The sequence below is a fragment of the Parambassis ranga genome, chromosome 21 (genome assembly GCF_900634625.1).
Source record: "Parambassis ranga chromosome 21, fParRan2.1, whole genome shotgun sequence".
NCBI lineage: Eukaryota > Metazoa > Chordata > Actinopteri > Ambassidae > Parambassis > Parambassis ranga.
The window spans coordinates 4,990,252-5,004,275 of NC_041041.1; the positions used below are offsets into that span (position 1 = coordinate 4,990,252).

At 40.4% G+C, this 14,024-nt stretch overlaps 1 protein-coding gene across 1 annotated transcript; it reads left to right on the forward strand.

Moving 5' to 3' along the window:
• The first annotated feature begins 1,149 nt into the window (after positions 1-1,149).
• rnf17 (ring finger protein 17) lies at positions 1,150-13,670 on the forward strand. Its single transcript, XM_028394482.1, is given in 37 exon segments — positions 1,150-1,247; positions 2,021-2,133; positions 2,367-2,464; positions 2,614-2,689; positions 3,096-3,185; positions 3,308-3,411; positions 3,530-3,698; positions 3,773-3,849; positions 3,999-4,073; positions 4,267-4,427; positions 4,572-4,683; positions 5,553-5,704; positions 5,800-5,971; positions 6,148-6,289; positions 6,529-6,716; positions 6,799-6,928; positions 7,029-7,191; positions 7,400-7,515; positions 7,681-7,798; positions 7,878-8,004; positions 8,189-8,446; positions 8,672-8,819; positions 9,016-9,128; positions 9,442-9,532; positions 9,702-9,823; positions 9,916-10,096; positions 10,333-10,444; positions 10,612-10,775; positions 10,961-11,080; positions 11,514-11,594; positions 11,758-11,880; positions 11,966-12,022; positions 12,109-12,219; positions 12,388-12,511; positions 12,697-12,832; positions 13,056-13,242; positions 13,575-13,670. Coding segments are annotated over 37 exon segments (4,695 nt in total). The 5' UTR covers positions 1,150-1,159.
• The last annotated feature ends 354 nt before the right edge of the window (positions 13,671-14,024 follow it).

The following is a 14,024-nucleotide window of genomic DNA, read 5'->3' on the forward strand; positions in this document are numbered from 1 at the left end:
TGTGTTGCAAACTAGATGATTTACCTTTACCATCTGATGTCCGTGTGCCCCTCTGCTCTCCTCTGGCTGTCACTCCCAGTTACTGCTGCTTCACTGGACGGCTGGCCGTTGTCCTCAGGCGACAGTGCTGCTGGCAGCTGCGCACAGATGAAAGTGAGGAGCGACATACTGCCGTTAGGACTTGTATTGGAGCCTCGCAATAGGTTAAAAGAAAACAAAGGAATATATTACACAAAAAGAATGTAGATAGTGAGGGAAACCATAAAAGAGATGAAAAACAATAAGAGCAACAGGTTTAAAAATGAAATAATTCAACCTATAGCCACAGTTTTATAATAACATATTGTACTAATGATGCATATTTACATACTCTTCATGTATTACAGATAAAAAGGAGTGATATTTGCACATTTGGAGAGCTCTGTCACTTGGTCTTTGTGAGCCCATCACCTCATGCAACAGCTGCCTTGGTCTTTGGCGCCCCCAAATGTCCACAGAAAGAATAGAATCTGTATATTTTCCACAAATACAGTTTGTTTGAACCTCAAAAAGAGAATGAATTTGAACTTATTATATTTGTACAACCATGGTCAATACTGCAAGGGTCCTTCATCAATAGATTGCTTACAACGAATTCAGTCTTAAAATATGCTTTAAATTATTGTGAATACTATTGTTTAAGGCAGAGCACATCTGGAATTGTCAACAGGTTTGATCAGTTTTTTTTCTATCAATAAATCTAGAGTATCTTTTCTTTCTTATATACACCACAATTGATTAGTTTCTGCAGCTTTCTATTTTTTTAATTCATTGTAATCCATGTAACCCATTAGAACCGCCAAACTGTCCAAAGATACATTAATACAAAGAATCTCATGAACACATCACGGGCAATAACAGTCACAAGACTCTGAATAGGGCGTGTACAGTTTAAAGTGGTGTAAAACTTTTGCTAATATAAGTTACACGGGAATTATCGGCGCCATAACTTTACTTTAAAATCAGTGTAGTGCATTAATAACAAAAAAAACTGTTCGAATCCATCAGTCTTCACTATCAACCGAGTTGTTGCTGCTTTTTGGGTCATTGAACGCACCTTTACGATGACGTGACAAACACAACCGCGCAAACAGTGTGGATTGAGACGAGACTACGAGTAATGATAAAGGGGAAATTAAGGATGGAGAAAAGCGATTGTCCCAGTGGTATATTTTGCAGGTTATGTGGGGAGGTCTTCACACTTCCTGGTAGGACATTTGCAACTTGTTTCTTACTATTAAACTTTATATCGTCAAATAAGTTAAGTAGCATACTTAGCTAGCAGGCGGCAGCGGCTACCTGCTAACTACGGTAACTGCTAACCTGCTGCTAGCTAGGGTAGCAGTTAGCGTAGCTGGGTAATATTACAAGCAGATGTACTTGAAAGTTCAAAGGTTATAAACGTTTACTATGTTAAAATGGCGAAAACAGATTAACATTACTTGACATTTGTAAAAGTCCTCAGCGTGTGTTCAACCTGTGATTTTGTAATTTAGCCCATAAAGAACTGAATATGTGCGCCAAAGTCAATGGCAGGATACATTAATAATAACAAAGATGGAGTTCAGTTACAGGTTGTTTGACAGAAAGCATATGTGGAACATTCACTATACACATTTATTAAGCAGAATGAGATAAAGCCTTCCTAGAAGTTTTTAAGTAGTTGTTTTACATGTTGCTAACCAAGATATTAATATGTTATTAAGGCTAGTATTTTACTATATGGAGCTATGCTTACTATATGGAAAATAATCCAGTTTAACTGTATGGAGTCAATTGTAGTTCTTATAGGTGTTACACTTGTGATTTTAAGCAGCAAATTTAACATGACATTTTTTAACTGACTTTCGATTGAATGGTTTAATTGATTAAAAAACAAAACAAATAAAAAGCCAAACTTGTTCTAGATTTTAATTATAGATTGTTGTAGAAATGTACATTATACTCCTCTTACATTTACCCGTCCTTGTCTTTTTTTCAGAGGGTGATGTCGATGGCAACCTACCTCGAGTGCTTTTATGTAGCCACATCTACTGCACAGTTTGCCTGCAGTCCATTCAGTGTGACAATGCTGTTAAATGTCCTGAATGTGAGGTAATATTACCAGTGATCCTACTCCTTCAACTAGACTATGGCACAGCTTAAGCAAAGGCGCCATTCAAAGAATTACAACATAATAAATAAAAAGTTCAGCTTTTAAGAAAGTAACATGGATTTTCTTCAGAAAGTGTTGTTGTTGCTGACACATCTGCATTGGTAATGGTCCAGCCATTTGTTGAATCTTGCTAGCCAAACAAAATGTAAGTCATAATGTTCCCTCTTTGCAGGTTGAGTCTCCCATTCCTGAAGGAGACGTGTCTTCTCTACAAGAAGACAGCAGAATCATAGGCCTCATCTACACCAGTAAAATGAACAAGATAAAAAGGTAAACTGCACTTCTAAATGTTGAGCCGAATCTGTAATGACACATATATGACACATACATTGTTCAATAAGGTTTGAAAATAATTTAGGGAACGAGAAGAAATTTCATTGTTGTTGTATTTCCATTTACTAAAACCTCTGGCATGACAGGTTAAAGAATCGCAGAAAGAACAACAAATCATCATCAACTATGGACATTAACACCAATACTGAGGATATGGGGCAGGTATGAAATCGATGCTTATCTTTACACGTCATGTGAGATTCAAGTCAAACTATTGGGATAGACTTGAATGGCTAAGAGAAAAAGGTCTTAGTGAGTTGAGAGATGAGATTGTAAACAACTGGTAGTGTGTAATAGTAGTAGTGTCAAATTTATGTGGGTTTTGAGGCTTATATAATGTAGATTTACTTGTCCAGATCAGTGATTGTAGATCCTCACTTTCCTAGGAAATGTTTGCAGCAAGTCTGATTCAGCTGTTATTGTATAATTCAATTTATATGCTGTCTTTTCGAAGTATGTTACGTATCTTAACTTGAAATCAGTTGTGCAGAATATGGGGTGTAGTGACCAGAGTGTGTGAGTGTCTAAAATCAGCAATAATAATTCAAGCTATATGTCCTTTTTTTAGCCAGCTGATATTGAGAAGATTGAGAAGGTGGTGGATGCTGCGTTGGCCCAGGCTGCACAAAATCTTGCACAGCTGGAACACATTCATGAGGTGAAAACTGCACTTGATCCAGCAGATTGCATACACTTAATAGAATATGACTGTAGACATTGTTCTTTAAAGAGAGAGAAATGTGTTTTTTGAGTACTCTCGTACACTTTTTATCTGGGCAGACTCTTTGGACCAGTCTGACAGAACATTGGAAGAGAGAGCAAGCTCGACTGGAGATGGAGATCAAAGAGGCGACAGACAAAGCTTACAGTGCTATTCAACATTGGTAAGGGTATAAACTCTTGATTGCAAATGTATTTTCTTTCTCTTCAGGCTTTATCCAAACAGGAGCTAAAGCTGTCTCAAAGTCAGTAACTCGATAGGTGTTATTTCTCTGTCAACAGGAAGGAAATGCAGTTGAATCAGCTGACAAAACAGTGTGCACGGTTCACCAATAGCAATCCTGCTGTAGGCTACGTGCAAGAAAAGATCAAGACCTTGCAGACTGCCATCCAGATGGCTAGAGAAGTACGACGCGTCCCCTTCCTGGAGGAGTACTGCATCCTGGATAAGGTGTGACAAATAATAAAATGCTTTTATTTTCTAAAACAGTGGTTGCTCAGGCTGCTTTTGTGTGTAATTGATAGATTCTAGAGAAACTGAAGGCTCCTGTGGATAAACTGCCCTGCAGTCTGAAATTCAATACTATGGGCTATGGAATAAGGTTTGTGACCTTACCGCTGTTTCTCATTGTTTAATTACAGATATATAATTAAACATATATGTGTTGCCCCACTATATAGGTGGGGAAACACATTTTCAGGTCAGAAACACCACCGATTTCATAATTGTGCTTGCATATTTGTATTCTAGCTGTGTTATCCAGTCAGAGAGTCAAAATCAGAGTTTGGATTTGTGTCTTAAGATCGAAGCCCGCAGCCCCAAGCCGTAAGTCCTGAAGTATTTTGCAGATATCTTGCAGTAACATTCTCCTTTGCTGTAGATTTAAACTTGTGACATGTAGTTTGTTGTCTATGTTTAGTTTGTCTGAGTCCTCAAGCTATCAGGCAGGTAGCTCCAACAAAAAGACTCCTTGGAAATGTGCAGATGTCAAATAATGGGGCTATATTCCACCCAACAGGTTCCCAGACGAACAGGAGCAGGCGGGCCCAGGAGCTAACAGTGTGCCATCACACCCCTTTCCAAGACCAAGACTCCATAGCAAGCTCAAACACACTGTGAACAGCTCAGACATCCCAGATGTAATTGTTGAGGAGGTTTTTGAAGAAGGAGAAGAGCATGGTATGTTTGCACATCTGTGGCTTTGTCATATGTCTTTTTAAAAATATATGCCTTTATAAATTCATATTGTAATGATCATTTATACATATATCAATATTAATATTTAAAAGTATTATATATATATATATATGAATCCTCCTGCAGCTGTCCCTCCAACTGGTCCTGAGCTGGCGAGTGACAAATGGAGAATCCACAGGAAACGAAGAAATACATTTGACATCAGGAGTAATGGTAGGAACAGGCAACTTTGCACATAATCTTAGTCATCCATTTTGGCTTTTTGTAGGCAACTGTGTCTGAAATCTTTAATATAGATTGTCATTACTGAAAACAGGCAATACACATTATACACTCGGTTCTCCTACATATTCACACTTTTTATGTATTTGAAGATATAAATGTCTGAATATTTGAAACTATACATTTTACCTTGTCAGTGTATGGTACATAGACTGTCTAAAAAGTGAGACTGAGCCCATGTGTGAGTAGAGCAGCTAATTGTATGAAATATTAATATAATGCACAGTGTGCTGCTTGAAAGTTTGGAAACTAAAATTTTCTATATTTCTGCGTAAATATGACCTAAAAACATCAACCTATTTTTACACAAGTCCTGACAGTGGAAAGAGAGACCCCAACTAAACAAATGAAACTTTTCATTTAGCCTTTTATTTATTTAGGACAATGAACAAAAAGTTTATTTGAAGGGCAAATTAGAATCCCATCTGTACATGGAGAAAGAATGATACTGCATGCCATTGAAACTATCCCATCTGTGAAATGTTGTGGTAGTAGTATTATGGTTTGGGCCTGTTTTGCTGCATCTGAGCAAGGATGGCTTGCAAGCACAAGTCACAAGTCTGAATTATACCCGTTAATTCGACTAGAATGAGGCATCAAAATTCAAGAAAACATGGGTCAGCAGCAAGATTACAACTCCAACCACACAGCTAATGTTCTAAAGGTGCAACAACCTGTAGTTGTTGCAAGAAAATGCATCTCCTGATGTTTCCTACATGTGATAAAGAGCTTTTGTTACACTTCAGCTGATCTCCCTCGTCCCCATCGTATTTTAACTGCATCTCACTGCATCTTTCTTTCTCATTGCTCCTGTCTTGTAGGCACCCTGGTGGTGGTAACACACATTGTGAATCCATGTCACTTTTACATCCACTACCTGAAAGGGAAGGGGGAAAGTGAAACCCTATCCAAAACGATCAACAACCTCTGCTGTGGAGATAACTATCACTTCACTTCGAGTGACACAGTGGAGACCGGTGTGTGTGTTTACCTTATAATGTTAACAGATTACAAAACAGTGTCTAAGAATATCGTGTTTTTGTTACATGTGTTTCCATGCCCCTCTCTCCAGGTTCAATGATCTTTGCAAAGTGGAAGGATGGACTGTGGTGCCGGGCCAGTGTCATGAAAGTTGTGCAGATTAGCAATGAGGAGGCTGTGAAAGCCTGCCCGGTTATCCAACTGGCCAGTGTAAAAGTCTTCTTCATGGACTTTGGGTTCAAAGAGACCTACACCATACAGAGGTACACACAAAAACAATTAGCCACAGGACTTCAATATGACTACATCCTCTAAGGATCACTTCCATATCCAAGAACACCCTCCTTAGAGTATTTTGATTGGGTTTGTGATATGTTGCAGCGTAAATTTAAATTTCACCTGTGTGCACTCTAAACTCTTTAACTCACACCCTTTACAGTGAAGAGGGGACCAATGAGGCTTCGCTGAATTATGTGAACAACCACCTGAGAAACGTGGACACAGCAGTGAAAACAGAGCTGAGTCCGATTGCTCCTCAAGCCATCAGATGTTCTCTGAAGGACCTGGTCCCTTATGACTTTGTAAGACAACAATGGTTTTTACTGTGTCAGCATCAACACTAGCCTATGTACAAGTGAAAAGTCAAGACTTGGTGATAGGAAAGTTAGGGAAAATTCACTTGCACATTTAGTTTCCAACCTGTGTGCATTTGTTTGACACAACAATATATACTTTACACACATCACACACACACCTGCAGATGGAGGATTTAACAGCAATTGTAAGAGTTGCTTTTGTTTGTGTGTGTGTGTTTGCACAGACAAAGGGCTGGAGTGAAGAGGCACAGCATGAATTCCACAGTGTAGTTGGCTCTGCTGCAGTGGTGATGTGGCTGTTTGGACAGGACCAAGATTCTTTGCTGGTGGATCTGAGGAAAGCTCCCATGGACCAATCCAGTAATGTGCCCTTCTCTGTCAGAGAGTATCTTGTTTTGATTAAAGTGGCCAGGTACACATCTACGTGCAAGTAAAAAAATATTGACTGCTACTGATGTGGCCTGACCTTGGCTGTTTTTTCTAAATTGTTGTAGGTTTTATCATCCAGTGAAAATGGGCATGGCGCCCCTGCTGTACTATTCTCCTGTCTATCCCAAGACTAACACAGAGGTTGATGGTATGGTGTCCTACATCATCAACCCTGGTGACTTCTACATCCAGCTGGTACAAGGACCTAAATAGATGTATATTATGTTATGAGAGAGTACACTTTCTTTCTTTCTTTGTCTTGTTAACTGCATCCACCTTCGCCCTCTTCCACCAGGTTGGTAACACCGAGTATTTGCTGCTCTCAGCAAAACTTCAGGATTGTTACAGTACAGCAACAGTGTTTGGAGAGGATGAGCTCAACATCTACTGTCCTGAGATCGGACAGGCCTGCGTTGCCCGCTGTGACGACAAGTTGTGGCACAGAGCTCAGATCACAGGTATGTGTGTGCATGTGTGTATGTGAGGATGTAACACTTTGAACAGATGCGCATTGTAACTGAGCTAGTGTAAAGTAATGGAAATATAGTCGTAACCCATTGTTGTGTTTATGTACAGCTCAGCCTTGGCGGGGGGGGATTCAGTCAGGATTCAGACAAAAACAAAACAAGCTTATCTTATGCTTATGTAAGCCTCATGTGTTTGTAGATAATCTAGGGAGACTTAAAGTGGAGGTGCAGTTTATTGACCTTGGAAGCAAGAAAATCTTGTCAGTCAACAACCTGAGGAAGATCAAGGATGAGTTCTTTGCCCTTCCTGCTATGGTGAGTACACTGGATATTTATGGTTGAAAAGCTCTACAAAGCTGTGTTAATGTCTTTTTCTGATGCACAGTCAGTGGCCAGATGATTTTACACATTTCATTTGGATTTCCTAAAATAATGTATTAAATGCATTGTTATACATAAATCATCTCCTCCACTGTCTAGGCAATCAACTGCTGTTTGTCTGATGTGATTCCTCTGGATGGAAAGATCTGGACTGATGCCTGCAGCAAGAGATTCATCAGCCTGGCTGACAAAAAACTGGTCACCATTATTGCCACAGGTACTGTGTGAAATAAACCTCACTGTAACACATTTCGAGGCCTGTGTCTTCATCATCTCTCCCCTCCTTTCTGCTTCAGAAATGGTCCATAAGTCTGATCCCCTGCCAGTCAAACTGTTGGTGGGGGGCCTGAAGAAACCACAGTTCAACATAGCTGAGCAACTGGTCAAAGAGAATCAGGCCCGCTTCAAAGATGGGTAGGAGCTGTCTTTCGTGTTTTTTACAACTTCTGGTAATAAAAGGTATTCAGTATTATCAGATTCTAATATAATGTGCTGTTCGAACAGAAAGACATATCATGCCAGTCATCTTCTTGTTGTTTTTTTTGTCTCTCACTGTCCCCACTGTCTCCTCCAACTGTCTCCTCTAATTACTCCACCTCTCTTGCAGACTGAAGTCCAACAATGGCCAGCCTTCAGATAATGATTTTGCCATATGGGACCCTCCGCTGGATCACGATTTTGCCACCGATGGCATTGATGGCAATGATGAAACTATCTCTGGTGACCAGAATGAGGAACCTCTTGAGCTGCAGCCTCAGTTGAAGTTCCCTGCCCAACTCAAAGACTTAAAAGTCAGAGTTACTCATGTCAATTCACCAAACAGCTTCTATGTCCTGTTCAGCCACTGCAGTTCTCAGCTCAAGAGGTCAGCATCTGTTTGTGTTTATGTTTGCTGTGTAGAAGATTTTTGTGACTGATCAGTTTCACAGCTGAAGACAGTTTATAGCAGCCTGTTTGCAGTCATTGTTAGACTATGTATCATTGTCTAATTTGTGAACTATAAAAGCAAGCATGCACTACTTTGTTTCTGTCTGAAAACTGCAACAAACAATGTTTGTTGATGTTCATGAGTTCTATGTTTTTTTTGCAGAATATGTGAGCAGGTGAAGCAGGAGTGTGCCCTGATGGAACCCCAGGATGTGGTGTGGAAGGCAGGCATGTACTGTGCTGCAGTCATTAACGGAGTGTGGGAGAGAGGACAGATCTGCTCTGATGTCCTGTCCAAAGACATTGCAGAGGTATAGTAAACAACATATATGTGTGTTGTTTTCACAAGTTGTGGTTTGTCTTTGTCCTTTGTCCTTTACAATAATAATAATGCTAAGTGCAAACAGAGAACATCTGTCCATTGGAGACATACTGGAATGCCTTCAAACGTTTTGTTGGCTCACCTTAACTGGTAAATTGTGTTGTGTTTCTGCTGGCTTCTACCAGGTGAGACGGTGTGACCATGGCAACGTGGTGAAGCTCAACGTCAGCAACCTGTGGCCACTCCCCCCCTCTTTGATTGGCTCCCTGGCATTTGAGTGCACTCTCAACAATATCAGGTTCCACACACACAATTCCACACAAACTGTAAGGACCACAACATAGGCGCACAGTCCAGGGCTGGGTTTTCCTCAACAGTTTAAATTACAGTATAAATTAAACAGCAATAATTTAATGCATATATGTAGCAGTGACATTTGATTCAGTACATGATGCTAGGATAGTTTTTATTGGCATTTGCTTTAGTTAATGAGAACTTTTATCAGCCTTTGTACACTTTTAGTATATTGAAAAGGGCAACATTTGTTCTTTGTAGTTCTTATTTAAAACTCTTAATTCATTAACTTCTTCCTCACTCTTCCGTCTATGCAGGCCAGCAGGAGGCCGATCCACCTGGACAGACACAGCCTGTGACATAATGTCCCACTATCTGACAGGAGCATCGGCTGTTATGACCATCCAGGTCTTTCCTTTTTACTCTCCTCTTCTATGTGTGTGTGGTTTTTTGCTTTGTTCTGGTTATTTGACCCATTTTTACTCTTTGCTAAAGTGTGCATGTCTCTTCTGCATTGTTAAAACAACAGTCCTTTTTATTTAGTTCTTAGCCATTTCTTTCTTTTCTTAATGTCCAGGAGTTGACAGATGAGCGTCCCATACCGGTGACTCTGTTCTGTTCCAACAAAATGGGAAAGTTGGTCAGCATTGCAAACTTTCTGGCTGGTGAAGGTCTTGCCCTCAAGGAAAGAAAACCAAGGTTTGTGACACGGATGAATGCCGCTTTTTGTTGTATAAAGTAGTGGGACCTGTATTTTCCTTGAGTGTGCGTGTGCTTCTGTCTCGTTGCAGAGATGCTGTTGTTCAGCAAGCCAAAGAAACCGATTCACAGTCTGAAGTGAGAGAGACGCAAACTGATGATAAAAGACAAGAGAAGCACTCGAACATCCTTCAAACAACGCTCTCCTCTCCACCCCTCTCTACTGTGGTCCCTCGAAAACCTGCACCCCGCTCCATTATGACTGCTGAAAAGGTAACCGCACATACAAACACGCTCGTCGCAAGAATCCACCTGGATATATAAAAACAACTATAGAGACTTGATGATGAATTTATAATTGAGACAAGGTTGCTTTCTGTGATGAAAGGTGTAATGTGATGATTTGAAAAAAAAAAAGTCATTTTAAACTGGGTTCAGGTGGTTAAATAGTACTTGACATTATTTTTGATAGTTTTGGTTTGTGTGTGTGTTTATACGTGTGCATGCAGGTGGTGACTCAACCGTACCACCCGCCAGAGCTGCCATGTCCTGGTCATACCCAGGCACGTGTTTCTGCTGTCGGAGATGATGGTGTTATTTATGCCAGAACACACAGTGCAGGTACACGTAATATGAGAAATGGGGGAGAAATGTTTTCTGTCAGAGGTTGCTATTACTTGTCCTATAAAATGATAATTATGATAATCTGGCCATTGTGTGCAGAAATTATAAACAGCTGTTGAATTTGAGTGTACAACGAATGCATATGTGTGTGAATTTCTGTCTAGAGTATCAGCTGGAGCAGCTGAAGCAGAGGATCCAGAAGACTATAAAGACATTGCCCAGGCAGATGTCTTACACCTGGAAGACGGTCATGGGCTGTGCCATCATGGGATCTGACATGTTGTGGTACCGAGGACAGTTGCTGGAGGTTTTGGGAGGTAACGTTAAGGTAAAAACGCATCCAAAAATCTGTGCTTCGGTTAGAAGACACAAACAGCAGTAGCTGAGAACTTCTTTTCGAGCAGTGGATGTACTTTTGTCTGTTATGTATAATTTTTAGTTGTAAGTAGTGTAGTAATACTTGAAGCCTCTTCTTATAGTAATGATGTGTTGATTATGTTTGTGTGTTTACAGGTCCGGTATGTGGATTATGGATATGTGGAGAACATCCCAATGGTCCATGTGCACCCCATGCTGCTGTGTGACGACATTCCTCAGCTCTGTGTACCTTGCCAGCTGCGTGGCGTCAACCCTGTAAGATTTTCAGTCTGGTTGAGTCCTTTAGAAATGCAGACTCATTTCTCAGATTGTATGTAAAGTATAAACTATTTTAAAAATATACACAGGTCTTTAGAGTAGAAAGTGGTCAAAGAGCAGAAATTATTTGAAGATAGAGAAGGTCCTCTTCACGTTGCTTTCTTCTTTCATAATGCTAATTAAAACAGCTGGCTAGAGGCATTAAAGTGAGTTTAAATGTTAAATAACTCTCAGCTGTGATGTTCTATTCCAAGCCTACTTCCAGGTTGCAATGTCTGTGAAAAGCAAAGTATAGAAGCTTTTATAGTCTGAGTGGTAACTCAAAAGTCTTCCCGATGTCACCTGGTCGACTGTCTGATAAATGAAGTCTGTAAGCAGGCTGCATATGCATTTTTTTTGTTTTTTCCTCTCTCACTTTCGGTTCATTCAGATTGGTGGTAAGTGGCAGCAGGATGCAGTGGGCTTACTGAGAGAGATGTTGCTGAACCGCTCTGTTGATCTGCAAGTCATGGTAAGATCCTCCAGCTCCCTACCTGAATGAATGCCACATAGATATGACATATACATAATGTACTTTCTGGTTGGACTCATAACACTGAATTCCATTGGCATTAAATTGAGGGTTTGGTGCTCAGTTAGTAGTAGGTGCTCAACTGTGTGTTTATGTGTGGTAGACACTGCCTCCTGAGCCAAGGAGTCCTCTGATCGTTGAGCTTTTCCTGGATGGTTTGAGCCTCAGCAAAATCCTGTGTCACCATGAACATGCCACCATGGACCGGACTGTCTCACCAGAAAAGGTGTGTATGTTTCCTTGGTTTTCTCTTTCTTAAGATGAACTAATTTAGATGTATAATTTACTGAGAATATTTTTGTTTCTTCTAGGCACTCCCTGTGGTGTCTCCTGCCAACGTCCTGGACGATTGGGATTTAAACACTGAGGTACTGTAGTTAAAACCATGCTTGTAACAAATTAAACAACAGAGCGGCTTTATGTGTAGAGGCTCGTGACTCATGACTGTTTTCAGGGCCTGAAAGACCAAGAGGAGCCGATACTGGGGCCCTTCATCGAACCAGATCTGCCACATACAGGACAGAAGTTTGAAGTCAGAGTCAAGCATCTGTGTACTCCCAATGAGGTAACCAAGTAGAGAAATAACAATATGCAACCTTAAAACCTGCTGACATCAAGTGGAAAGGCAATAGTCCTGTCATCACAGAACTGGTTATTCTATATTGTTGATAGGTTTTTAATAAGCAAGGATCAACAGATTTTGACAGAAAGTCTCCGTCTGTGTGTCCTGCAGCTGTACCTTTGGCCTGTACAGGAATCAGATGATGTGGAGGTCGATGGAGAAACTCTGAACGAGGCTTTGAGCAGAATCAATTCAGACATCAACAATCTGAAACAACTTGACAGCTTCCCCTTTGGTAACACTTTCTGCCTACAGACACAGATTTAATTCAAATGGATTGGTTTTAACTGCTATGATTAAAACATTGCCTAGTTAAATTATATTGAATCACAGGGCATCACCTCTTTTAGCTTTTTAACAGAAAGTAATGACTCCAACCTTCTTTGAACTCATCTGACTGACTCTGCTTGTGGTTTCCAGGTGGCCCATGTTTGGCAGAGTACAGTGACGGCATATACTACCGTGCCAGGCTGATGAAGTTCATCAGCGTGGAGCCTGTCATGATCCTAGTCCAACACGTGGACTTTGGCTCTGATGACACTGTGCCCCCCAGCAAGTATGAACTTTACACATTTGATGTTTGCACTCTGGAAATCTTTAGTTACAAGGGAGCTTGCTGCTCTGAAGCAAAGGTTAAGAAAAAAATCTCTCAAAGGCAGTCTACCTCTATGGTTACTGTAGCATTCGTGTTTTCATACATTTATTATTATTATGTTGTTTTTCTTAAGTCAAGAAGTTTATGTGACACATTTCTCTCATAATCTGCTACTTGCTGTCAGGCTGCGCCAGATGCCGGCCCAGCTGCTGCAGTTTCCGTCCCAGGCACTAAAGGTGAAAGTCGCAGGATTCAAGCCTCCGAGGGTCAACAAGCAGGAAGATGTGCTGCCCTACAGCCCCGGGTGGAGTGTGAAGGCAGCACGGGAGATGTTAGAGCTGTTACATGGTAGCATCACAGCTGCTGTTGTGGTAAGGCAACATGGCTGTTTATGTTATCTTAGCATTTTTTAGGAAGAAACAGGAAGTATATATTCCTCAGTGAGATACAGTCTACATTTTTTACCTTTATCTACCAAGTTTGCCAGATTAACCATTTGCAGTTTACTGTGGACCATCCAATGACATGATAACTATCAGTGTTTACTCTTGCTATCCAGTCCAGTGTTGTCTGACACACAGAAATGGGGAGTTCTTCAAGAGTCACAGATTATTCATGCATAGTTATATACTGTCTATGGTCAGAATATTAGACCTTTTCAGTCAGTATGTTACTTGTTTTGTGTGTCTTTTTTCTCATTTAGATGAGAAAGCCTGAACTTACGCTGCATCTGTTTAATGAGGATGGAAATTTGGTCCATTTGCCGTTGGTGTACAGAGGACTAGCTGAGTTTGAGTGAAGAAGAACGGACATGTTCTTCTCAACAGTTGATGTAAGTTTACAGCTTTACTCCAAAGATTTCATACTGGACAATTTTTGCTGATTTTGTAGAATTTTAGTGATAATCGCTCAGTTCATGAAAAATAATTGATTGTTTACAAACAAACTGAATCCACTGAAGTGGACTTCATTTTATTTTTCCATCTCATCTCTCTCTAGGTTTACTTGCTGACGTTGTTTTGCGATCGCATTGATTTCATTCCGATGGTTGATTACTGGTTTTAGTTTCTTTGAGAGATTTTGCACCTTTCTTTACTTTTACTCCTCGTTTCAGGAGAACAAGAGATTTTCTGTGATGTTGGGCTGTTTGGTT